General features: G+C 46.1%; 1 protein-coding gene across 1 annotated transcript; it reads left to right on the forward strand.

Moving 5' to 3' along the window:
- Positions 1-660: 660 nt before the first annotated feature.
- zgc:92275 (uncharacterized protein LOC436885 homolog) lies at positions 661-24180 on the forward strand. Its single transcript, XM_036529868.1, has 7 exons — positions 661-1402; positions 21082-21270; positions 22021-22199; positions 22470-22595; positions 22715-22834; positions 23336-23512; positions 24019-24180. The coding sequence occupies exons 1-7, from the start codon at positions 973-975 to the stop codon at positions 24178-24180; spliced, it is 1383 nt and encodes a 460-aa protein (XP_036385761.1). The 5' UTR covers positions 661-972.
- The last annotated feature ends 596 nt before the right edge of the window (positions 24181-24776 follow it).

A 24776-nucleotide genomic window follows, 5' to 3' on the forward strand; every position in this document is an offset into this window, starting at 1 on the left:
TTTACCTGCCACTGGGTGGCGCTACAACGATGAAATAAAATAGACATTTCGAAAGATTTTATAGAAAGATCTCAAAAGGAGATCTCAAAAGGAGGGTTTCTCCTTTGTAACTGGCAGTTTTGGCGAACACAGCTGATGTTGGTGTTGGGTTTTTAATGCAAGGATTTTCAGTAATGTTTAGGGGTGCACTGCACCCTCAGGCAGACCTCAGTCAACCCCCAGTTGTCTCCTTATATCCTGATGTCTACATAGTATTTATGCTTTTTTGTGCACCCCGTGGATTGCAGTTGCATCCCACTGTATTTTCTCCTGGCGCCGATCCTGGTTAGAGAGCATGTTTCATATGAATAGGAATCATTAGTGCTGGGAAATAAAAATGAGTGTATTAGTATCTAATGGTAGCCTTTTCACTTATATTATGTACCAATAACCGCTCCAACCACAATGCCCCCAACCCCCCCACCCCCACCCCCCGACACACGCGCGCGCACACATACACACACACACACACACACACAATAATCTAAAAAACTTTAGCTTTGTTCAAATTTTTTTTTATTTTGTTATGTTTTTTATATTTTACAGCGTATTATACTCCCGATAATCTTTATCTTACACACCTCAGCCTCACCTTTCACGCGCCTCACAATCTGTGGGAGTGGCCAGTGTGTAACCGCACGCGGGAGGCCGCCGCATCTTGTTACCAGGGAAATATCAGCACGCAGGAAGTGTGGTCCCGGGGTTTATAAACTCTCCCGAGACAGGAAGAGCACAGACAACAAATGCGACATCACGCTCTCTTCTGCACAGACACCGAGAGGTCAGGTATAAAGCGGATTGTCAGAGGCAGGGGGCATGAGCGACTGATCACAGCGTTGTGTTCTACACCGTCGGTACAGTGCGGCAGAGGGTGGCACACTTCTCCCTCAATCAGTCGGTGCAACAGCAGCTCACTCAGCACACAGCGCGGGCATGGAGAGTAGCAATCTCTCGAGTCTTGTCAAGGTGCTGGCGGTGATAGGGATCAGCCTGGCGGCAGGTCTTGTGCTGGACGTGCGGGATCCTTCAGACACGCTTCTTGGGGGCGGCTACCCGGAGCTGTGGAGGAGAGCGGGGCTGGCCGGTGCCCCTGCCCGCGCCGCAGCCTGCATCCTCGCCGGGGTGTCGCTCCTTGCGCTGGGCTGGCTGTACAGACTCCTGTTCGCTCCGCTGGAGCTGCTTCGCACGCCCGACGAGGTGGGGTACATCACCGAGGACGGCCGCTCCCGCGCTCAGGCGGCCAACGAGGTGCGCAGGAGACGGAAGACCGGAGAGCTGCCGCCGGTGTATCCGAACGGCTGGTACCGGGTGCTGGACTCACACATGCTGGAGCGAGGGGATGTGAAGAGCGTCACGATACTCGGTAAGTACCTCCTGCCCGACACCGTACGCACAGCAACGTCAGATAACGAAAGCGATGGGCTACGTGTTCCCAAACGCATTAAAGAACACAGGTGCGACAGGCCGAGTGGACAGTAACGCTTCATTTTGTCTTTGCCTATCGGTGCCCCTTGTCTGTCCTGATAAAATATTATTTTGCTGAACGCATTATTTTCCTGTCGTCCTCATATTGCGTCCAATGCCTCCTCGCGGGCTATCTAAAAGAACTGCGCAAGCATGGGATTAAAAATAACTGCCCTCGGACTGTTTTGTAACAGTGCGGTTTTTAGGTCAGTTTAAGAAAGAATGCTCGTTTTACTGGAAGCGCTGACATAGCCGTGTCTATGCATGTCTCCTCGGCCCCGTAAACGTGTGAACGTGTGTTGTACATTTAAGCACTGGTCTCTCTCCACATGGCCGGTTTTTAATACGTAATCTATGACTGCAAAAAACCGGCCCTCACCCAGATTTATGCGGCGGCGGTGGTACAACCCGCTCGAATATATTCGACATGCTACCATATTTATTTTAAACTCGAGGTTTGTTTGCGGGGGAATAAATTCGTCAGCAACCGTAGTAACAGCAATAGCGGTACTGATAAATGTACTAATAGTTTCACTGTAACCTCTGCTGCTATTGCTGCTGTTTTCACCTGTATGGCTGCTTACTTCTACCTGTACTATAAAGTGGATGGAGTGGAGGAAGAAGAATGGGCCGTAACGGGAAAGCTGCAGACTGTGCAGCTTTGCTCATCTCTTTGCTCTCTTTGCTTTGTCATTTGAACTTGCCCCCACCGCCCCCATCCCCCTGGTGAAACCCACCCAGAATTTGTTGTCAGCACTTTCTAAAGATAAAACCCAGCGGTGCTGCGGGGGAGACGGGTATTTTTAGCGGCCGTGGCTGTGCTCATCGCCCACAAGGAATCGATCAGCCCGAGCTGCCAGATGTAGCTGCCTCCGAGCATCGTCACGGCGCTGCTGTCTCCATCCCTCCTCCTGAAGCCTTATGCTAAGGTGACCGGCCCTGGGTATGAGCAGACCTGCATGCTCACGCCCTTACACATCAGAAGATGAGGACTTTCCTCTCCTCAGCCAAAGCTCTGGCTTCTGAAGCAACCAGTCAAAATGTGCTGCTTCATATGCTATTCTAGTACTACTGCCGTATTTTCCGTATCTTAACACCTGAGGTGCAAACCCTAACCCTAACCCTAACCCTTAACACCTCAGCTGCTAAGGGTTACTTAACACCTGAGGTGCTAACCCTAACCCTAACTGTACAACCCTAACTGTCACTCTGTTGAAATGCTTCTTTAATAACATTACCATATTTTCCCCTACGTTTACACCAGAGTTGCTGCTTCAGTGGTACCTAATTGCGCTTTGCATTGAGAGATCCGTTGTGCTCCCAGAGGAGGAACGGCGAAGGCAGGCACTCATGCAAATCCATTGCTATTATAAAACCATGTCTGTGGGAGGTGTGGGTGCAGGGTCGAGCTGTGGCCTGCGGCCGATGCTCTCGCAGTAACCGTTAGACCAAAGGCTATTGCACTCACGCAGCTTATCTTGAGTTGTCATCACTGTGAACGGATGGGTGCAAGATTCCTACCCATATTTTTAACTCTGACCCTATATGCTGACTTTCCTCCCTTTTGCACCCCTCTCATGGTTGCCATGGTGCCAATTCAGCCTGAACACGGGGAAGTATACAACAAAAAAAAAAACAAACATGCAAAATAGCCTAAAACAAGAGCGCCAGGCCCGTCCACCAGAAAGATATACTTGGTGTAACTTGTTCGGTTCTGAATCAAATCGTCTGATTGTATGTTCAGCCAGTCATCCGGGGAGGAAGGTAGTCTGCTCATGAATATTAATAAGGTGGCCGGACCATCACTGTAGCCCTTTAAGTAACGCTGGAATCTCTTGCTTTGAAGGGAGGAAGGGCAGAGGGCGGGATCTTGGTAGAGACCGCAGTCCGAGTTGGTGCAGTGTGACATCTCTTCCTCGTCAGCTGATTGGCAGGGAGGCTCCTCCAGTGGAGAGCAGCTATGTATAGGTGCTTGCCATGCCTCCCCAGTTCCTCTCTGCTCTTTCAAACGCGTGTTCATTTTTAGGTGACCACGCTCTACGCTGTGGTTGTGCACCAAGCTGTGGGTGCTAATCCAGCTCTCCTCCTCCCTACCTTGTGAAGCCGTTTGGTTTAATGGTTCAAAGTGCCACAGCCCATGGTAGTTAAAGGCTGTTTTCCCATAAAGCTTTGAGAGAGACCCACAAGGCCTCATGAGTAAATACATCATGCAGGGTGGGTGAGCCATTGTCCTCCAAAGCAGGAATTTCTCTGAAAAAGTGATCCTGAAGGAGGCACTCATTATTAGTTCCTTGGAAATAACTCTACATCAGGGGAGTACACTGACAACCCAAAATCATTTCAGAAGGGGGGGGGGGGTCCTGCCAGGGTGTCGTGGAAGGATGTAACAAACCCCACTTTTGGTCAAAGTAGGAAAAAAGTTCTCTTGGCCATGTGATGCCAAACTTCAGTGAACTATTGTTATATAAAAAAAGTGCATAACAGTTTAACTCCCACATGCCATGCTTTTTAGGAGAGGCAGCATCGATTCTGATATGTTTGTGCTAGAGCGGCCCTTCCCACTCGTCTTAAGGATATTTAAGTCCACATGTACGCCTGTCCTACAGACTGTATGCTTGCGTAGTGGTTATATATTTATCCCTGCCATTTTGTCGGCATCCTGGTACTTGCATAACGTCATGGTTCTGATAACTAGAAAACTGACAGAGGTCAAATTCCTCTGTTATCAGGAACTCAGCCCCAGATTCTTCTGTAACATAATGGTACAGAGGAGGTAGAGAGCTTAACTTTGTTTGAATAGTTTGAATAATTATCTTGAATCTCTTTCACATTGAACTGGCAATTTAAATAAGGCCCACATATTTCCTGCCGGTTTCTTTTTACTTCAATAAATCTAATGTGGAAGAAAATGCACGCATGCTTCAAATCATTTTAATTTAACTATAATTTAAAAACCCCAAAAGTTCAAAACTAGTCTCCAATATATTTTTTATAATCTGAGTGATTTTAAGCCAGTCTTTTTGGTACAGCTGCGTTGTTTCATACAATACAATGCAAAAGAAGCCACAGAACTCTGAGAAGAATGTACCCTGGCAAGTGTGTGGATGAGCTTCTATCTGTCGAACAACGAGGCCCAGAAGTCCAGACACAGCACCCATTTCCTTTGTTTTAACTGAGGGTAAGGATCAGGTTTAATCATTCTCAACCTGGGTGAGTTGCAGAATTCACAGACACAAGTGCAGAGTACAGTACAAAATTTAAAGGTAAAGTGCAAGCAAGAAAAGTGCAAAATGCACAGCCCAGTCCTTATTCTGCAGTGCATAGCAACCGAATTGCACAGAGGCGATGCTAAGACAATCACCACTATTAAGAGAGAGGAATCAATTCTTTCTAAAATCGCCCAGGCTTGTAAGTCAAGAAAAACAGGTTGAGGACCGTTATCAGCAGGTTTAAAATCCCCCGGCAAAGATTTTAAAGAGTCATTCCAGCTTCAGTCTATCCGTCCTCATCTCGCACAATGCATTCTTTTAAAAGGTTTTGTTGTCACAACCAAGTTTGCCTTTGTCAGCATGAATTGCAGTATTACAATCTGCATCAATACAGAGCTTCTCCTCTTTTACAACACAACACATTCCCGGAAACCCTGTAGTGATTTGAATTGGTGGGGGATTAATAGTAACACCATAGTCATCAATACTGATATATTTTTTTCTATAGACGCATTCTTACAGGCAGGGGTTATGTTGCTGAACATGGGTAATAAAATATTTCACAAACAATGCTAAGTGCAGAATTCAGTCAAATATTTACTGCATATTAATGCTACATAAATATTAATGGATTTATATATGCTCACACAGTGCAGTGAAGTTGTAACTATTCAGGACTGTGACAAACCCATGGTGAAGATTCACAGACAGCAGCCCAGACAGGACACTAATTAAGGCTGGTAATTTTGCTACAGAGCAAGCAAGATTAAAAGTGATAATAAATCTTCCTCACTGCCCCCTCACAAGGTCACTGAATTAAAACAACAAAGTGAAATATGAAAAATAATACAGCAAACTCAAACAAAGATCTCCATTGGGGGAAAGATTGTCCCTGGGCTCTTTTTCTTGCTCTCGTTCCCAGTCCACAGTCTCTTTCTCATGTGGATTTTGTGTCACATAACAATTAAAGGTGGCATTTTTATAGATGTATTAAAAGCAGATCATAAACTGCATCCATGTGGTGCAGGATTTGCCTGTAAGTGAATTCTGTATCAGAGGTACCGGTGCTTGGTGTCTGGCCTCAAGAGGGCAAACATCGGGCGCATACAGGGAAAATGAGCCGCCTGTGGCTGAGACTGACAACTCCGCATTTTACATTTACATTTATTCATTTGGCAGACGCTTTTATCCAAAGCGACTTACAAGTGAGGCAGTACAACACAAGCGAAAACCATAGGGAGTCAACAATATTAGAAGCGCTGTATGACAAGGTTTCAATGGTTGGCCAGACCGGGCACAAGCTAACTGGTAGAGTAGGTTCTGTGATTTGCTTCTTATTTCTCATACGGCATCATGGACTGTTCTAACTCTGTATTGGCGCACCACTTCTCTCTCTCTCTCTCTCTCTCTCTCTGCATCCTCAAAAGTACAAAAACTCTGTAGCCACTCATTGAAAACAGTTGGTCTCCTCATGGCTTTTGATGGTGTAAAAACTCTCAAGGTTTAATTTAGTGCCAGAAATATCCAGCGTGTCAGAAAACAAACACCCTAGGCAGTGTGTTCCTGCCCTGACAGTGCAGTGCAAATGGCACACCCTCCAATGACACTGTAATCTGATCTGGCTTTGAATCTTGCGAGTCTTGCAGTAACTTTTCCTACCGGTTTTCATCATCGATTTCAGGCTCTGACGGAAGCTCTCCAGCAGCTCCTGCAGTTGTGCGTGCTGCAGAACTTGAGGAAAAATGCCCGACACAGAGTTTCAACCCTGATCAGGCTGTCTTGATTTTGAAAGCTGAACAAATCAATCAAAGCCTTGCTGATGACAGAAACAATAGCGCTCTGAGGGAGAATACGCGCTGGAAAGTGTGTAGCTGGACAGGCATCATCAATAAATGGGGCCCAGAGACACAGAAATAATGTCGTTTTTTCTTGTTATTTTCATTTTGTGGGTGGGGATTGGATTTATTTATGATTCTTCCTATTGTGCTGGAAGTCACTCTAGATGAGATCATCTTCTAAATGCGTGTAATGTAATGTAATGTTATGTTTAGTCAGTCTCTCAATGGGAACATTTGTAGAGGCAAGTTCAGAGAGTAGTACCATGTTTAAACGTGCAAAATGCAAAGTGCAATCGCGGATGACAGCGAGTGTCACAATCCTGACCCTGACCGCTTTCACAGTTCCGAACAGCTTACAGTCTTTAATGGCAGGGAGAGAGCCCGTTGGTCTGGCAGCCCAGCCCACATGGGACAGTGGTTATTCAACAGAACTGCTGATAAAGAAGGTCTCACAGTCACAGCCTAATCATGCAGTTTCAGGGCAGGTCTGACTTCAGGTAACTAAACGACCCACCTGAACAGGCGTGCAGAGAGGGAGAGAGGTTTAGGGGTACGTAGCTGGCAGTCTTCCTGATTTTGGGATTTCATATTTTTCATATTATGCAGCTCTGTGGCGGGTCTAACCTGGGAGTGAGGGGCATTCCATTCTTAGTGATAACAGCCCTGGAATGTGACTGTCCACACTGTCATGTTTGTATGTGGGTGAAGGTGGAGCAAAGAGGAGTGTCATGATTCTGAGGGGGCTTCCAGCGTTCCCTCTGAAACACATGGCAGGCTGGGGAATTTGTACTTCCTGGTCCGTGTCACGGGCTTGGTCTCAGTGCCCCGCTGTGTGAATCAGGCAATATTTGCCCTGTCCTACTTACTGGAGTCATAGTGAGACCCATTGCATAAGTGTAGCTATGGTAACCAGACCATCTGGGCGTGCAATCAGAATAGCCTCCAAAAAACAAAAAGTTGCCCCTCTTTCTTTCCCCCTCTGTCTCTGACCTAAACCTCCTCTTTCTTTCCCCCTCTGTCTCTGACCTAAACCTCCTCTTTCTTTCCCCCTCTGTCTCTGACCTAAACCTCCTCTGTCTGCTGCCTCTTCAAGCCTCTCCCTAAACCTCCTCTGTCTGCTGCCTCTTCAAGCCTCTCTGGGTGAGCAACCGTCTGAGGAAAAATGATCGTTATTGGTAGCCTGGAAAATGCCACTTTTTGACACAACTGGCACATAAACAGAAGTGACTTATGGTAATAATAATAATATCTAGACTAGTACTGTGAATCCCAGAGTGCAAGAACCGACATGAGCACTTTTTATTTATTTATTTTACCTTTATTTTACCAGGAAGTCCCATTGAGATCAAAAATCTCTTTTACAAGACAGGCCTGGCCAAGACGGCAGCCATACAGACTCACAACATATTAAAAATACAACATAAAACAACATATACAACATAAAGTACGACATATACAACAGAAAGTACGACATAATATGCAAAGATCCACAAAAAAGAGTTATTTATATATATATATATATAAATGTATCCAATTTTAAATCGGGAACACATACAAATACAGCTGTGTTATGTCTCTATTCCAGGCTTGTGTTTTTCATATAGTTTTCATATCATTCATTACAAATGATTGTAATGTAGTGCAATGTACTATAAAAAGACTGGTCTATCCTCCGATTTTTGTCACCCCAAAAGCCTTTTAACCACCCTGAGTTTGCCGTACCTTCAGTTGTGAATGGGGGCTGTACAGAGGGATAGCTTTTCTCATTTTTTGACAGAATTTACTGTAGTATGACACGGTTATATAACTGGGTATTTGCTGAATCAGCCCAGGTGCTGGGGTGGTGATGTGAACATGTAGCTCCTTTTTTAAATGTCAGGGGTTCCTAACCACCTTCCACATCGCCAGCATTCTTACTCACCAACACCCGTCTACACCCATCTTGAAAAGTTAACCTGAATGAGGATCAGACATCTTCTTGTTTGTGTCATGTGTTTCAACTGTGCAGGGAGAGGTACCAAAAACCATACCATCTGCTTTTACCAGGACTACAAGTATAATACGGTTTCCACAGTTCACAACAGCAAGACAGTGACGAACAGCACATGACCCGAGGCTTAGCAATCCTTCTCAGGCATTACAGCACAGTGATATCGTTGGTGATTGTTACATTGTTGTTCTCACTAGGTGGATGCAGGAAATTATGACTGAATGGTTGTAAGAACCTGTTTTTTGGAGATCTAGATTTGTTTGTTTGTTTTTTTGTTTCCTGGTCTTGTGATTAAAATCTGCAAGGTTTTGCCAAAACTAACACCTCTTTGTATTTTTTCTCATTAATCAAATTTCGCCTTTGGCTGACCCAGTTACACAACAACAAAAAGTAAAAGAACTTCTCTTTGGTTTTTTTTTTCCACACCAATTTTGTCTTGTTATTCAGCACTTTTAAAACATAAATAATGCCTTTTAAGATAATGCCCTAAAATAGTTACAGTATTCAGAGTCAGAAGAGCTCTGGCATAATCATAAAACGCGTGATTATGTAAGAGGTTTAATTGCTTGAGAGGTGTTTGTGATTATATAACATTCTCCTCACAGCTGCGAGCTTTTCTCATGCCGTCGAATCTCCAGCCTGCTCATTCACAGATTGAGTTCTACTCTAATTGATTCACACCAGCACAGATTGCCTTGCAGATTCATAAATTAATCATATACATTTATTGACTCAGAGGGGCACTGAGGTTTTTCAGTTATCAAGAGTGATGAATACAGTGAATTACAGAAGCTATTTCAGGCTGATTGAATAGGTAAAAATTAATACCAGAAAAGGTAGATTTTTTTAACAATGTCTTTGTGTTTTGTGTTTTTTTTTTTGCACAAAGAGTTATTAACGAATGGTATAGCATAATATAATTTGTAGTAGAAGGAGAATCCCTCAGAGTGTTCTAGACCAGGCCCAACACAGAGATAGGCACACTCTCGGCTCTTGGCAGAAGAGAAATTCTGCAAGTGTCTCCTGTCATTTCTAAAAGGGTTGGGTTCATTGTTTGTGTTTAATTACGGGGTAGGGGGTGTTGTCATGACCCGTAGCACAGGGTTTGCTTTGGATGTATCAGAGAGGGAAGCAGGTTGTTGGAATGGTCTTTTTTTGGGTCAAAACAATACACTGAGCTCTTAATCTGTTGATCAGATTTCTGGTTTGGAGAGTCAGTAATTATATCATGGAGTGCGTGCAGGAAGTAGTGGTGGGGGGGCTGTCATTATTGCATCGTCATGGTAATGAACACCCCCACGTGACAGTCAGCCTCGTAGGCCATGGCGGAACCCAGTCACATAGTTGTGACCTCCAGACCTCATTTCCTCTATTTTTCTTATGTTGAAATGTCATTCCAGGAACAGCTGTCTCACTGTCTGGATGATTAAGTGTTATTACATTACTTTTTCTCACCACTGTGAGAACACAGAGACACATTTTTGACAACATGTTCCATATTATTAAAGTGTATTTCACAGTATATTAAAGAACTGAACTTCACATCATGAGGTCAGTGTTTCAGATTTTAAAAGCTTTGGCACTTCATTCCTCCCTAGCACTCTGGTAACGCACATGAATGAGTGAATGAATGAATCAATATATACATTAACTCATTTACAAATAAGTTAACACTCCTCCTGTCAACAGTTGGAACCCTTGCCATGCGTTGCCTTGCCATCATATTGTTTCTCATCACATCAGAGAGTAGCAGCCTTTTCACCTGCACCCAGCCTCTCTCTCTCCCTGCAGGGCAGGGTCTGTAACCTGGCCAGGTTTCCCAGCAGCACCCTCTCAGGTTGCCGAGCTCTCGTCTTTTTTATGGAAAAGTTTCAGACAAATGGTCTTTGTCGCTGTGTTTGGCGTGGGGGACCAGGGGAGCAGAGCTGGTGCTCTCTGCTGCCTGGAAACAATCTCACAGGTAAGCCAGCGATATTGTCCTGCCTGACCTAAATGCCGGCCAAGGTGTGCGTGAGTGTTTGGACAGGTGGGGCTGTCATGGCAACCAGAACTGAGCCATTTAATTGCTGTGGCAGGCTGGAAGTGTTTCGTCATTGTTGTTCTTGTTTTTTTTTTTTCCTAGACGCTTTAAACAAAAGACGTGAAGGTCATTTGAATGGGGGATTACAAAAACTTAGGCCAATCTAGGCCAAGAAACCCCCCAGAGACTTTGATCATGACATTCTTTTAAAACTGAAGTGTGTGCCAGCCAGATATCCCTGTCTAGAACAACCTGCACAGTAGCCATTTACACAGGTGGAAATTTACTGAAGCAATCTAGGTCAAATACCTTTCTCCAGCACACAATGGTGCAGTCAAACCTGCTAACATGCCCACTGGCTCGACCACTACACTTCCTCCTGGGTATCAGATATAAGGTCCAAATTCAATACTTTACTGTCCCAAACGGGAAATTCACTTTACAGCAGTCTGAGTCACACAGAAACCAAACACATACACATACAGACATACATATCCACAAATTAACGTGATTCATTGCGCAAGGAATGTGCACAATTTATCACTGGTATTGCACCAGGGATGAATGAGTTTATCATTCCATTGCACTTGACCTTGAGTAACTTGAACCTGCATCTTGACAGGAACCTCCTTGTGCAGAGGGTGATCACTGCAGAACCGGTTTTGAGCAAAACTGGACGAACAAAGATATCAGAGAGGGAACTCTGGTGTACACCAAGCATCTTGTCAGCTAATTTTATAGTCCTGATAAGACGATCCTTGTTACGATCATCCATATTACCAAACCGGGCAATCACGGTCAAACAGATTCACTGACAGATTTATAAAACAGTGACGTCATGTCGTTGTTCTGTTCACATGAAAAACATGCAACTTCTGTAAAGAGTGCAAACACTCCTGACGCTTCTCACAGATAATACCTGTATTTACATCAAAGTGCAGTTTGTCATGTGACAGCAGCCGGGTACCTGTAGCTTTCAACAAACTCAATTCCATGACCTTTGATCACAGTCTGTAAGGGAGGTTCAGATTGTTTCCTAAAGTCTTTAGTTTTAGACACATTAACCTGCAGAAACCCATCCTCGCGCCTCTGCACAGTTCTGCCCCCACAAGCCCTTGTTCAGTGTCCTCGTCCTCGGCAGACTGACAGTGACAGAATTGTGGTTGTGAGGCAGGTAAGGGATGAAAATTTGATGATGTACTTGTTGATGTCATTTCTGCGCACTGGATGCTCTGTAAGGGTTAATCAGATCAGGATTATTTCGTTAACACTCCCGTCACAGCCACCATCACTTCAACATGCTTAGCAGGTAACCAAGAAGGACGTGACTGTGTGTGTGTGTGTGTGTGTGTGTGTGTGTGTATTCAGAGGAGCTGAGGGTTTGTAGGAATCCATACTCATCATTACTCATGCATCCATTCCATATCTCACAGCTCCTCCCGAGTCATGGGTCCTTTGTATTATTCACACACAGACAGATCCAGAAGAGACTTCCACTAGCCCGTGGGCCCTTGTTCAGTGACAGTAACACTCAGGGCGGGAGGTGCTCTGGCAGGACGGGAGGCTGTAGGTGGATGGGACGTGGGTGGAGGGAGCTTGCACTAACAGATTGTGTGGGGGTGGTGCAGAAGGAACTGGTAGGTCAAGTCTTCGCTCTGTTTTTGGTTTCCCACACCTTCGCTAATGGACACATTAATCACTCTGAAATTCATACGTGCAGACAACATGCTCACGTACACGCACGCACACACACACGCACGCACGCACGCACGCACGCACACACATACACACACACACACACACACACACACATACAGACATGCACATACAAATAAACATGCACACACAAGTACACACACAGACTCACACACACACACACATGCACAGATTAACTAGAGCTGTAGTAGCATGTAATTCATTGAAAGATAAACAAGGCAGTCATTTTTTTAATTGCAGCTAATCACAGTTTTGACTCACCTCATCCACCATAGTTAATTTCTGCTGGCACATTTTGACTTTGACGTTTTCCAAGGGGGAGCACCATGCTGGTTCATCATCTGTAAGCTGGAAATTGTGCAAATGTTTAATATTCCCGTGGCGTGCCCACAAAATGATATACAATGACCGCGAAGATGACCTCTTCAAACGGCGTCTGACGGGGACACCACCGCACAAGAGCCATGTGAGCTCAAAGGGGACTGGCTCTCATAAGCGGACAGGAGGCTGTGCCTACAGTTACTGTAGCTGTGTTTCAGGTAGCACTGTAGCTCGCCTGGTGGGTGGGGGATGGAAAGATGGAAGATGTTGCCAGAGCTGAGCTGATGAACTGAATTCTTTCTCGCTTGGGCGAGTCCGAGCAGGAGGCGCAGTGAGGAGCAGCTCGAGGCTGTGGCCCGCTCCTCCCCACCTCCCTCGTGCTGTCTAGGATTCCTCTTTGTGTTACAGGAGGACATTCCTGCGGTCTCACACCTGCCTCACCAGATTGCAAAGAGAGCTGTCAGTCACGTAGCAGCGTGAGCTGATCCGGGTTCAGGAGCACCCTCAGAGGCAGGAGGTGCACCGGCCGCAGAAGCTGCGTGGCGTGGGGCGTGGCACCGGGCTGTGGGTTGATTTGAATGAGGTTGCCCGCTATGGGTGTTTCTGGTAACATGGACTTCGATGACTTTCCTCTGACCGCTTGCTTGATGTTTCATTGTGTGCGGGTTCTAACGGTCTAGCTGTACTGTATGCTATGTATGCAGTGCGTGACTGATGCGAAAGGATCAGCTAATTTAAATGAGATTTGCAAGAACTGCAGCATGCAGAAGCTTCACTGATTACTGTTAGTATGCTCAGTCTTACTTTTTTCAGCAAAGTATTCCACAGCAGCTCCAGGCTAGCTCTGCAGCAACTCACAGTTATGCAACAGACATCTTCACCATAGGCCACCATTGTCAGTTTTTTTCCAGATTGAGGCACAAGAACTACATTTTTAATGTTTTTCATGTCTTAGGATGATTTAGAGATCATAGGTACTTTGATTAGTTCAGAATTATCTCCTAAGCAGTATTATTTCAAAGCCTTCCTGGTCCAATTGAGGGGTTGTCCTGGGTATGTGTATTTATTGTATTTGCAGACATAACTGTATGGATATACAGCTATGTCTGCAAATACATAATACCAATATATTTTATTAACATTAAGTATATTAAAGAAGTCAGTACGGGTAAGTGTGAGGGTATCAGCATAAATGGGGCCTATCATTTATCAGTGGCTCAAGCAACTGTGTCAAAGAAAACTTTGGGATTGTATTTGTTAAGCTCAAAATGGCAAGGCCAGGAAGATGACTTTGAGTCTGGACTGTGACTGGACTGAGTGAGTGTGTGTGAGTGGCAGGTGGAAGGCATCCAGGCTCTTCCCCCTCTGTCTGTGCTCTGGTCTTGGCATGACTTGACTGGATAACTTGGCGCAAAGTAGACGTGTTTCCCAATTGTACCTGGTTGCGGGCCTTTCATGCTAAACATTTTTGCTGTAACCAGGGGCAAACGTGTCAAGAGTGCTTAGCAGAACTGCACTGTAATTGTTAACAAGGTTTTTCCTGAAGCTGTTTGTGCAGAGGGTGGCAGCATGAGTAAAGATCACCCAGTAGGGGCTAATTCCTTTATGCCTGGTTGCATCCATGATACTGTTATCTTTCTGCCCCTCACACAAAATCACCTCTATCAGAATGAGAAAAAAAACCCGGCTGGTTTTAAGTTCAGGCTTATCTCTGGTGTCTTCATTACGGTCAGAATTATGTAATGAACAGTGCACACGGTTGCCCTAATGCTGCAACCCTTACTTCATGCATACAAGTTGCCGCTCTTACTGAACACGTAACAAGGTCATGTGGCGTACAAGCTTTGTCCTCTGGTTGTGGAACTGGACTTGAAACCTGAGGGTTGCCAGTTCAAGGTCATGAGACATACTGTAATGACGTAGCAAGGTACAGCTTCAGTATGGCTGACATGTTTGCATATCGTGTGTTCTTATCCAGAGTAGACTCGCGTAGCTCACAGTTTTATCTGTTATCTGTACTGGTGCCAGCTGCTGCCCCGCACATAAAAGGTTCTCCTTCACATTATCCTTTTATCTGGCTGTTTCAGGTGTCTAGAACAAAGAGTAGCAATCACATACAGGTGCCACTCCTCTGCTTCCTTCTGGAAAAATAATACATTTATTTGTTTGTTTTTATTTTTTAGCTTTATAATATTAATAGGATTTGCCTTAGAATACTGCTTGGGAAATAGAATCAGCTTCATTGTTTGTGTGCCAGTGTGGTACTGTCACTCAAACACAGGCATTGGGGTAGTTACCATGGCGAGAGAGACAGAGAGAGAGAGAGAGAGAGAGGGAGAGAGAGGGAGAGAGAGAGAGAGAGAGAGAGAGAGGGAGAGAGAGAGAAAGAGATAGAGGGAGAGAGAGAGACAGAGAAGGGGAGGGAGAGAGAGAGAGGGGGAGAGAGAGAGAGGGAGAGAGAGAGAGAGGGGGAGAGAGAGAGGGGGAGAGAGAGAGAGGGAGAGAGAGAGACAGAGAAGGGGAGGGAGAGAGAGGGAGAGAGAGGGAGAGAGAGAGAGAGAGAGAGAGAGAGAGAAAGAGAGAGAGAGAAAGAGAGAGAGAGGCTGACTGTAGTTGCAGAGCTTGCTCGTCCTCATTTGGCATGCTGCGTTTGCACTGCATTGGCTCCTCCCTTCATTGTTCCTCTGGCGGGACAGTGTCACTGCGCGCTGGCTAACTCTGAAAAGCCACGGTGCCGCTGTTCACAGTCTCAGAATGCCTCTGCTTTCCTGCGCTGGCCAAAGAAAGCCAAGAGACAACGGTGCTGCAGCACCGCCGGAGAGGCCCTGTGCCAGGGGTCAAACTCACGCTGCCGGTGCGGTAATCAGGTCGACGCAGCCACGGCTGGCTAGCTCAGTGACCTTGTGGTTGCAGCATCTGCTATGGCCACAAAGGTCTCATGCTCAATACCCACTGTAATTACACATCAGGCTGTAAAATTTCGTACTGCTTCCTCGCTGATGTGCGCTTGGCACCCAGGTGCGTTGGGGAGAGTGACCCTGCGACAGCCTCACCCCCAGGGCCACACCTGTGCGTCACCTGGCCTCACGGCCTCGGGAAGCAGGACAGGGTCTGACATCGGACCCCGAGGGCTGACCGGGACTCAGCTGGCCATGTGCATGGGGAGAAAGAGATTTCTTTATTTAACCCAATGCCCCCCTCTCTCCAGGTGTAGAGCTGTCCTGTCTGGGCACAGGACAGGTGTGGAAGCGTGCGAGACCACACAGAAAGGGTGTAGTAGAGTGGGCGGAGCCAGCTTGGCATGGAGAATGAAGGGACATTCATTCATAAAAATTGTGGGCTAAAAACAGCGCTTAAGTGTGAAAGACTGAGCCTTGACAGCAAACCTTGGCCTTGCGTGTAAGAGTCAGACACTAAAGACATTCATAAAGCCATTTCAGATGCTAAAACTCATAAAAAACATAAAACTCTTGCTCATAAAGTGATAAAAAAAAAAGTTGGGAGTACTGGCAAGGACCTCTAACGCCTTGAAAGTCCGCTCAGAGTCTGAAAAGAACTGCTGCAGCGTGCTGTAAGTGACCTCTGTGAGTTCCGAATAAGGAGTACTCCCCCAGGGGGGTAGCGGAGACGGTCACATTTCAGACTGGAGGTCTGTACCCCCCTTCCTCTTTTTAAAGAGGGACGCGTCAGACTCCTTTCTCCCTCCGCTTGTGCCAGTTTCGCAGACTCCCTTAAGAGCCTGCCCCAGATTAGATGACCTAAATCACATCTTGGATGGCATATTTGGCCCTGCCCGTTCAGCGCAAAGCTCTGGAGTTAAAGTTTTCCAGAGTTCACCGCATTCATTTAAAGTTTTTTTTTCTCTCTCTAAGGTTGAAGGAAACAGTTCTGATTCTGTTTCTTTTAGGTCATTGTAGAAAAAAAACAACATCACAGGACTATTGAAACAGGACCTTCACCTGCAGTTGGGGGAGATGTGTGGCGGTTTTGTTTACGGAGCACAGGTTGCCAGTTCGACTCCCAGGTGGGGCACAGCCGCTGTGCCCTTGAGCAAGATCCTTGACCTAAATTCCTTCAATGTTTATATCCGTCTGTATAAATGCATGATTTGAGAGATATGCGGGATGAGGGCATCTGATAGCCAACAAACAGAAATGAATGAGTGAAATAGTAGTGTGATTTACAATCATTATTTACGGGTAGTGGAAGTCTCTGCTGCACCTGCGTGAATGTAGTTTGCTCCGTAGCCCAGTCAGAGTTATCTCAGTAACAGCTCAGCTGCTGCTGCTGCGTCTCAGTATCAGCGGTGCTCTGTTGCCGAGGCTCAGGTGGCAGACAGCTCTAATCTCAGTTTAATCTCTGCTCTCGGGGTCACGGGGTCAGGAGCTAGGCCGCAATTTTTGGCTGGGCCTCACGTAACCCTCTGCGCTTCCCCGCGGCTTATCGGACGTGTTCCCGGTTCCGCTGTCAGCGAGTGGACGGTCACCTGAGCCCGCGGCTCCCAGAGTGCTCTGGGACAGACTGCGAGCAGGGCTTTAAAGTGACTCTGCACTCTGATGTGACATTAAGAGGGAGCCAGGGTGACTCTGTGAGGAAGGAACACAGCCCAGGAGGTGTGTGTGATTAGACATACCCATAAGCGTGTATAATTCAACCTTGACTTGGGGTGTGAGTGGTACGTCCAAACAAACACTTACCCTGAGGTTCATTTGAGAAAGCTTGTTAAATTCTCGGAGAAGTCTTGAAATGTTTTGTGCTCCATTTACACCAGTGACTGCTGGTATTGTATTACCGTCACGTACAAGCATAATAACAGATACATAAAACATGACATATATACTGCCATATAATACAAGCTCATTACTAACAATTCAAAATGAGTGTATTTAATTTGCATAAACATTTTCCCATACAGTGTGCAATGCATAATATCCACTGAAACAAGACCAGGGTTACAATGGCAAGAAAAAAACACCCTTCCACCATGGATAAAAGAGAATAGTAACACAAGATTCAACTCATGAATTAAGCCCAAAATGTCTTGTACTCCTTCAGACACTGGTATTTGAAGTGTTTACCGTTTGAGGACAGTGCAGGTTTGTGGAGTTGCCTGTGTCCTGCTCTGGATATGCCATAACTGTCTCGAGCTCCTGGGCATCGTGTCTCTCCTGAGCTGAGCGCTGTCCTCTCACTGCAGACACCCTGCTGCCAACGAAAACAAATCAGGTACATGATGCACCATAGGAGTGAACACTGACAAAGCATCACGACCTTCCGAAGTGTCAAAAAAAATAATGAAACATATTTTACTGATTCCCATGACATCTACATAATGTAGGGAAATGGAGAGTTTGGCGTGACAGGCAATGTCAGTAGTTTCATCGAAACTATGAAATTGCTGATGTTGTCAGTAGCGTGTTCTGTGTTGTGTGTGAATAGGACATACCAAGAACATATGACACAAAGATACAGAGAGACTGGTTGCTTCAAACTGGCCAGTTCCTCACCGACCTCCACCAGCCCGGAAGCAGAGAAGCAGCACCGTTCAGACAAGCTCAGTCTTTACCCTGCAAAGGAGCATCGGCCGTTTAGCTCCGCAAGGAGGATTTAATCCAAGTTTGGATGGAAATCAACAGAATATGCTATCGCCATCTCAGCTGTTTTCTGTCAGACCTTGATTGATGTATTACCATCAATTTATCAATCCTTGGCCATTAAACAGCCCAGAGCTTGTCAATAACCCATCTGAGTTGAATTCAGTGGCTCCTCCGAGAAGGTTATTGGTTTCTCTGATACATCTATAGAGAAAAAGGCAGGGAAATGAACAGTCTCAAGCAAATGCATCAAATCACAAAACTACTTTTCTCTGAACTTAGAGATCTTTTCCTTCTTACCAAGTTCTCCTGTGCCCTCTTCTTATGGAAGGCAGTGTGAGGAGAGACAGGTGACAATCAGTGTAGGAGCCAACAGGCAGAACCATGGGATGCACTGGGACCAGTTCACACTAGACATGGGAAAGGAAAGCTTAAACGTAATCATTCGCATTCACCAGTGAAAGTGTACGTATATACTTGTGTGAATCGTGAAAATATTCCACAGTCTATATTGGCAATGACAATGTTTTATACAGTTTATGAGCCACAGTACCAAACATGCTCCATTGCTTTTAATGTTTTAAACTAATGGTGACACCTAGTAAATACCCAATGGAATAAAAAGCCATAACAATCAGTGAAAATGTGTGATGAGAGAGACCTGCACTAGCGGTGCTGTTTGAATATGCTCCCCTGTGTGTTCAGTTAGTGCTCTTTGTTCTGGTTTTCGATTGTTGCCTGTGTAAAGGCGTCAATCTCCATGGTAAACGGCTTTGTTCTCCTCTGCAACAGAAAGAGCACAGGGGCTTCAAGCCTTCCACAGCTCAGCTCGTTCTCTTTTCAGCTCAACTCCTGTGTCACACCTCAATTATGTCACATAGTTATATGAAATACAGCTCAAAATCCAGGGGATTTTTAAAAAAATGATAATGGGAAGATGTCGGCATTATTGGCACGTTGCATTTCATATCTGGAGCCGAATTTTTTTTTTTTTTTTTTTTGGCTTTGGTGCTTACTGCAGCTCAGCTTGCTGGCAAAGCTTGGTGACATTTTCCAGCTCTATTTTCAGGTTGTCTACCTCCTCTCAGTTGGCTTTGTCATTCTGAATTTGTGGCCATCGTAAGGTCATGGATTTCTTCCACCTCAGTTGCACCTTACTTTTGGGAAGCGCTGCCAGAATCCATCTGGAAATATGCAAAGGTGTGAACAGAAGTTGTTGCATGGAGAGTAGTTGACAGTTTCAGTCACGAATGCCTTGCCACACAACTCAGTCACAAGCCAGAATGTATTTCTGCCTCTACGGTGTAGCTGTATCATCAGCCTTTGCCAATATTTACAGTGTAGGCAAATGGGCCTGTTCCAGTCTGTCACCTTCAGCTGTTCTCCTCTTCTGTCTACAAAGCCAGTGGTTCAGAATCTTTTAATTTACTCACAAGGGATTTAATCTAAAATAGACAAACATTGCAAACACAATGATTGAATATCTTCCCAACACCTACGCACATGGAGAAGTGATTCTGAAATGTACCTTTTCCTTCAGGTCTGACACTGTGCTTGTGTATTTCTGCCTGTCTTAGGAGAGTTGATTTATTTTTAACTCAAGTTCCTTTTTGATTACTGAGGCAGAGAGAAGACAAGTATCATTCTGTCTACCTAATATTATTCTATGGCAATGAATGGCAATAATGTATGTGTCAAAACCTCAATATCTGTCATTACTTGGTTACAAGAAGTAGATGACACATAGTAGACCAAACACATTGTACCTCATGAAATCATCTTTAATAACAGTGTCACGTAATGGACAATTACACTTTTACAAATGAAGTTTATAAGCATTTAAATCAGTGATCTCCATTAAGTTGCACTTCAGTTTGACATTTATGAAAAAAATGAAGAAGTCAACATACTGTACAAGCAAGCATGCCATATGCTTTGACATTAGGATGATTGTCAGATGAAGTACTTCTCAATAATTTCAGAGGAGCTCTATATTAGACATGAACACAAACTTTAATCACAGACAGGTCTGCTGGAATGTTTGACAGGGATAGGATCAGAATAAGAACTTTAATTTGTGCACCACTGGTTCTTCTTCAGGTCTCATTCAAACCTTCTCCAAGTCCTGAAAACTTTAAGGACTGCTGAGATTTTTCCTGAGGTTGCAGTGGGGACACCTGGTGGACAGTGTCTGAACGTCAGCCCCTTTCACACTAATTGCCTCATTGATTATCACAGAGGATGCCTTTATCAAGAGCAACTGTCAAAGCAACCTTTATATGTGTTGTATATTTATATATCTGGATGTCTACTGAAGTTACACCAAATCAGTGTAAACATCTTCTTTAAGGGTACAACAGCGTACCCCACTAGGACATCAACCAAAAAGACACAAAATGTTACGCCAGCAAGGAGACCACCATCCACACACCATCCAAGAGCCAGTGTTAAACCCAAAGCTGCGAGCAAAAATGCACACCCAGCCCAACAGTGCAATGGCTGCATTCCCAATAGTGCTCAAATGTGTCATTTCCTCGATTGCTGTGTCCTTGCCTCCTCCGTTACATGGAAATTGATAACTTGTAACCTCCTTAAGAATGGTTCCTGTTCTGTTGGAGGAATGTGAAGGAAGCATGACGTGTTCTTGTTTGTCTCGTCGGGCGGAGGGTGCATCAATGTGTCCTCACACGGAAGAGTTTTTCAAGGATCCGTGACGTAAACCGCCACAAAGGTCACATTCCATGCATTTTTTATTTGCAATAAAACAAACAGGCACCACAGAAACCTCCTGTCTCTCTCCCTCACTGATTTGTACTCTCTCTGACTCTCATTCAGGGGCTCTGACTCACTCTCTCAGTAACCGACTCCCTGTCCCCCTTCTCTGTTTCAGGTGAACAGGTGGCAGTTTTTCGGGGCCAGGATGGGACGGCCTATGTGGTGGACGCCTACTGCCCCCACCTGGGTGCCAACCTGGCGGTGGGCGGGCGGGTCGTGGGGGGGTGTATCGAGTGCCCCTTCCACGGCTGGCAGTTTCGGGGGGAGGACGGGAAGTGTGTGCGGATCCCCTACGCTGAGAAAGGTGACCGACTGACCTTTTCATCAAATATCCTGTGTGTGTGTGCGTGTGCGTGTGCGCATGCGCGGGTGTGTGTGTGCATCTGTGTACTGGCACTGGTGTTGCCCTTGTGTGGCTGGGCTATTTAGCAGTGTGCCAGGCATGCCAGTGTGCCAGGTATAATCACCTGCCTGTCTTACTGTTTTTTATTTCTTGGGAGATGCCTGCATCCAGGACTTCTTACATACCTATACATCAAGGGGGCAGCAGGGAGGTATAGTAATAAGGAGCAGGGCTTGACTCCCTGCTGGGCCACTGCTGTTGCATGCTTGGCAAAGCTACTTAACCCAGAGTGGCCTCAGTAAATATCCAGCTGTATAAATAGATAAAGAAAAAAATTGTAGCCTTTGCAACTCACTCAGGACAAGACTGTCTGCTAAGCAACTAAGTATGAATGTAAGATTAATGTAAGACAGCTGGGTACTCACAGAGGCACTTAGAGTAATCTTACTCAAGGGTGTAATGGCACTGTCCTGCCTTGTCAAACCACTGTGCCACACTGCTGCCAAGATCCTGCTGCATTTGGAGTGTCTCACCCCTCAAAATACTGGGCCAGTCTTTCTACAAATATATCAGTTCAATCATGCTACAATCAACACTGTTAGTGCAATGCATTTTAATTAACAGTCCCATGCAGTTATTTGTATTCAAGAGGAAGAGAACAGCTTTGGGCAGGGTTGAGTCTAACGCCCTCCTCCATGCCCGGTGTCCCAGTTCCGGAGTTTGCCAAGGTGCGGTGCTGGCCCAGCTGTGAGAGGAACGGGTTGGTGCTGGTGTGGTTCCACTGCGACGGCGCCGAGCCCAGCTGGACCATCCCGGAGCAGGGGGAAATCTCCCGGGGAGAGTGGGTCTACAGGGGCCGCACCGAGCACTTCATCAACGCCCATATCGAGGTGTGTGTGTGTGTGTGTGTGTGTGTGTGTGGATATGTGTGTGCGAGAATGTGTGTGTGTGTGTGTGTGTGTGTGTGTGTGTGTGTGTATTTTTCTGTCTGTCTGCATGTAGGTTTGTTAAATGCCATGGTCACTCTGAGCACGGGGCACAGACAGAGATCTGAAGAAGTACAGATGCTCTTCCTCTTTCTTCCTGTATGTCTCACTCTATCTGTATTCCTCTCTCCCCAACTCTTTGTCTGTCCCTCTCGCTGTGACTACCCTCTGCAGGAGATTCCAGAGAATGCAGCTGACATTGCTCACCTGGCACACCTGCACACGCCAGGTATAGTCAGCGGCGTGGACCTGCGCTACACCAACAGCAAGACCTGGGAGTTTGTGCGCCATGACTGGAAGGTGAGAGGAGAGATCAGTGTATTTCAGTGATGCCAGGCTCTCTGGAGCTGTCCTGTTCTGGCTGTGCTGTGGAGCTGTAGGGCTGTTTGTGGAGACTTGCCCATCCCTCTGTGTCCCAGGTGGAGTGGAAGCCAGAACCGGAGCCTAACAAGCACTGCTCTCAGATGCTGGTCAAGCACGCGCTCACTGTGTTCGGACGCCACTGGCCCCTGCTCGATGTGGACGTGGTGGCCAGACAGGTACTGCCTCACCTGTTGTAGTCCAGGTGTCTCCCAGCTCCATAGTATACTTCAATAGTGCACCGTAGTAGTAAACTCATTAGTGCATAGTAAACTGGGACCAATATACTGTAATAGTGAATTCTCTTGTCCTCAAAAATATGTCAGGTGGATGTGTGGGATCGGGTGATACAAGGTATGGTTCCAATGGATTCAAAATCTGACCCTGTGTTGTGTGTGTTTGTGCGTGTGCCTGTGTGTGTATGTATATGTGTGTTATGTGCATGTGTGTGCATGAGTGTGTGTATGTGTGTGTGTGCGTGTGTGTGTGTGTGTATGTGTGATGTGTGCATGAGTGTGTGGATATGTGTGTGAGTATGTGTGTGTGCGCGGGCGTGTGTGTGTGTGTGTGTGTATGTGTGTTGTGTGCATGAGTGTGTGTGTGTGTGCATGTTTTCTGTTTGTGTGTATACATGATTATGTGTGTTGTGTGCACTGATTGGTGTCCTCTGTGCACTGCAGGTGGGCCCGGGTGTGGTGTTCCTGCACTTTGACCACAGCTTCCTGGGTCGCGGGGTGATTATGCATTGCGTGACCCCGGTGGAGCCGCTGCTTCAGTGTGTCTCCCACACCATCTTCTACCAGAGCAGCATCCCTCCCCTGGTGCCCAAATTCATCCTGAGGGCCGAGTGCATCCAGGTACCACCCCAGGTCCCCTCCGACACCCGCAGACACACCCCAAAAAGAACCCACTGCCGGCATGCTTCAGGAAACAAGCTTTAACCCTGTTCTCAGAGTAGTGCTGCTATTATTATTATTATTATTATTATTATCCGAATCAGAGGGAACTTCACACAGCTCCAGTTATTATTTATCTATTATTATTATTTAGCAGACACTCTTAACCAGAGAAACCTACACAGGCTATAATTTTTACATGTTATATTTCGCATGTTCCATTTATACAGCTGGATATTTACTGAGGCAATTCTGGGTACAGGGTACAGCAGCAGTGCCCCAGCGGGGAATTAAACCAGCAACCTCTTGGTTAGAAGCCCTGCTCCTTACCACTATGCTACGCTGCCATTGTCAGAGTATAGCTGCTCAGTGCAGACACCTTTAATCATATAGAATCTCCATGTCCTTTTTCTTGCATCCACACGGCCTGTGTGTCCTGTAATGGTGTCCTTCCTCCCCCCTGACAGTTTGAGCGGGACGTGATGATCTGGAACAACAAGAAGTACATCTCCAAGCCCATGCTGGTGAAGGAGGACTCGGCTATCCAGAAGCACCGCCGCTGGTTCAGCCAGTTCTACAGCGAGAATAGCCCCCGGCTGCGCTTTCAGCATGACACCCTGGACTTCTGACCCTGCGGGGGGGGGGGGGGGGTGGCACCGAGACAGGGGGCAGGGCAGGGGAGAGGGGCGGAGGAGGGGAACCACGGGGGTTGAGCGGGACAGAGGGAGGAACAGGGTTTGACCGAAAAGAATGATTTTTTATTTTACTGGCCCACTGGTCCTCTAAATTTGAAAACCTACTGGCTGTCAGAGGTGAGGCGCAGGCCGGAATGCACATGCAGGCACACAGGCACGGGTGCAAACCCGGGCTTTTTACTGGTCGGCTGGGTTTTTCACCAGGTTCCGGAACTTTATGCACAACTGAGTCTCCAGCATCTCTTTCGCGAGGTAGCTGCCAAAGCTACATGGATATCTCGAAGTTGTTAGTGTCAAGTGCCATTACGACCAAGAATAAATGCAAGACGATGTGCTCAGATTACCTTTAATAAGATTAAGTGCCACAAGTACAACAAAGCAGTAAACCTACATTATATATGTACCATGGCATGTATGAACTAGCTTATGTGTTGCACTTTGTTGTGATTACCTTGGTATTTTAAACATTTTTCAGATGCGTGAATGTCAACCTTACAGAACACAGGTGTGGGTTAAAGGCATGGGCAACT

This window comes from Megalops cyprinoides, chromosome 5, assembly GCF_013368585.1.
Source record: "Megalops cyprinoides isolate fMegCyp1 chromosome 5, fMegCyp1.pri, whole genome shotgun sequence".
NCBI classification, from domain to species: Eukaryota; Metazoa; Chordata; class Actinopteri; order Elopiformes; family Megalopidae; genus Megalops; species Megalops cyprinoides.

Coding starts and splice junctions, on each gene's coding strand:
- zgc:92275 (XM_036529868.1), top strand. CDS start 973: ATGGAGAGTAGCAATCTCTCGAGTCTTGTCAAGGTGCTGGCGGTGATA. Junction 22,200..22,469: donor TCATCAACGCCCATATCGAG/GTGTGTGTGTGT, acceptor TACCCTCTGCAG/GAGATTCCAGAGAATGCAGC. Junction 22,835..23,335: donor TGGACGTGGTGGCCAGACAG/GTACTGCCTCAC, acceptor TGTGCACTGCAG/GTGGGCCCGGGTGTGGTGTT.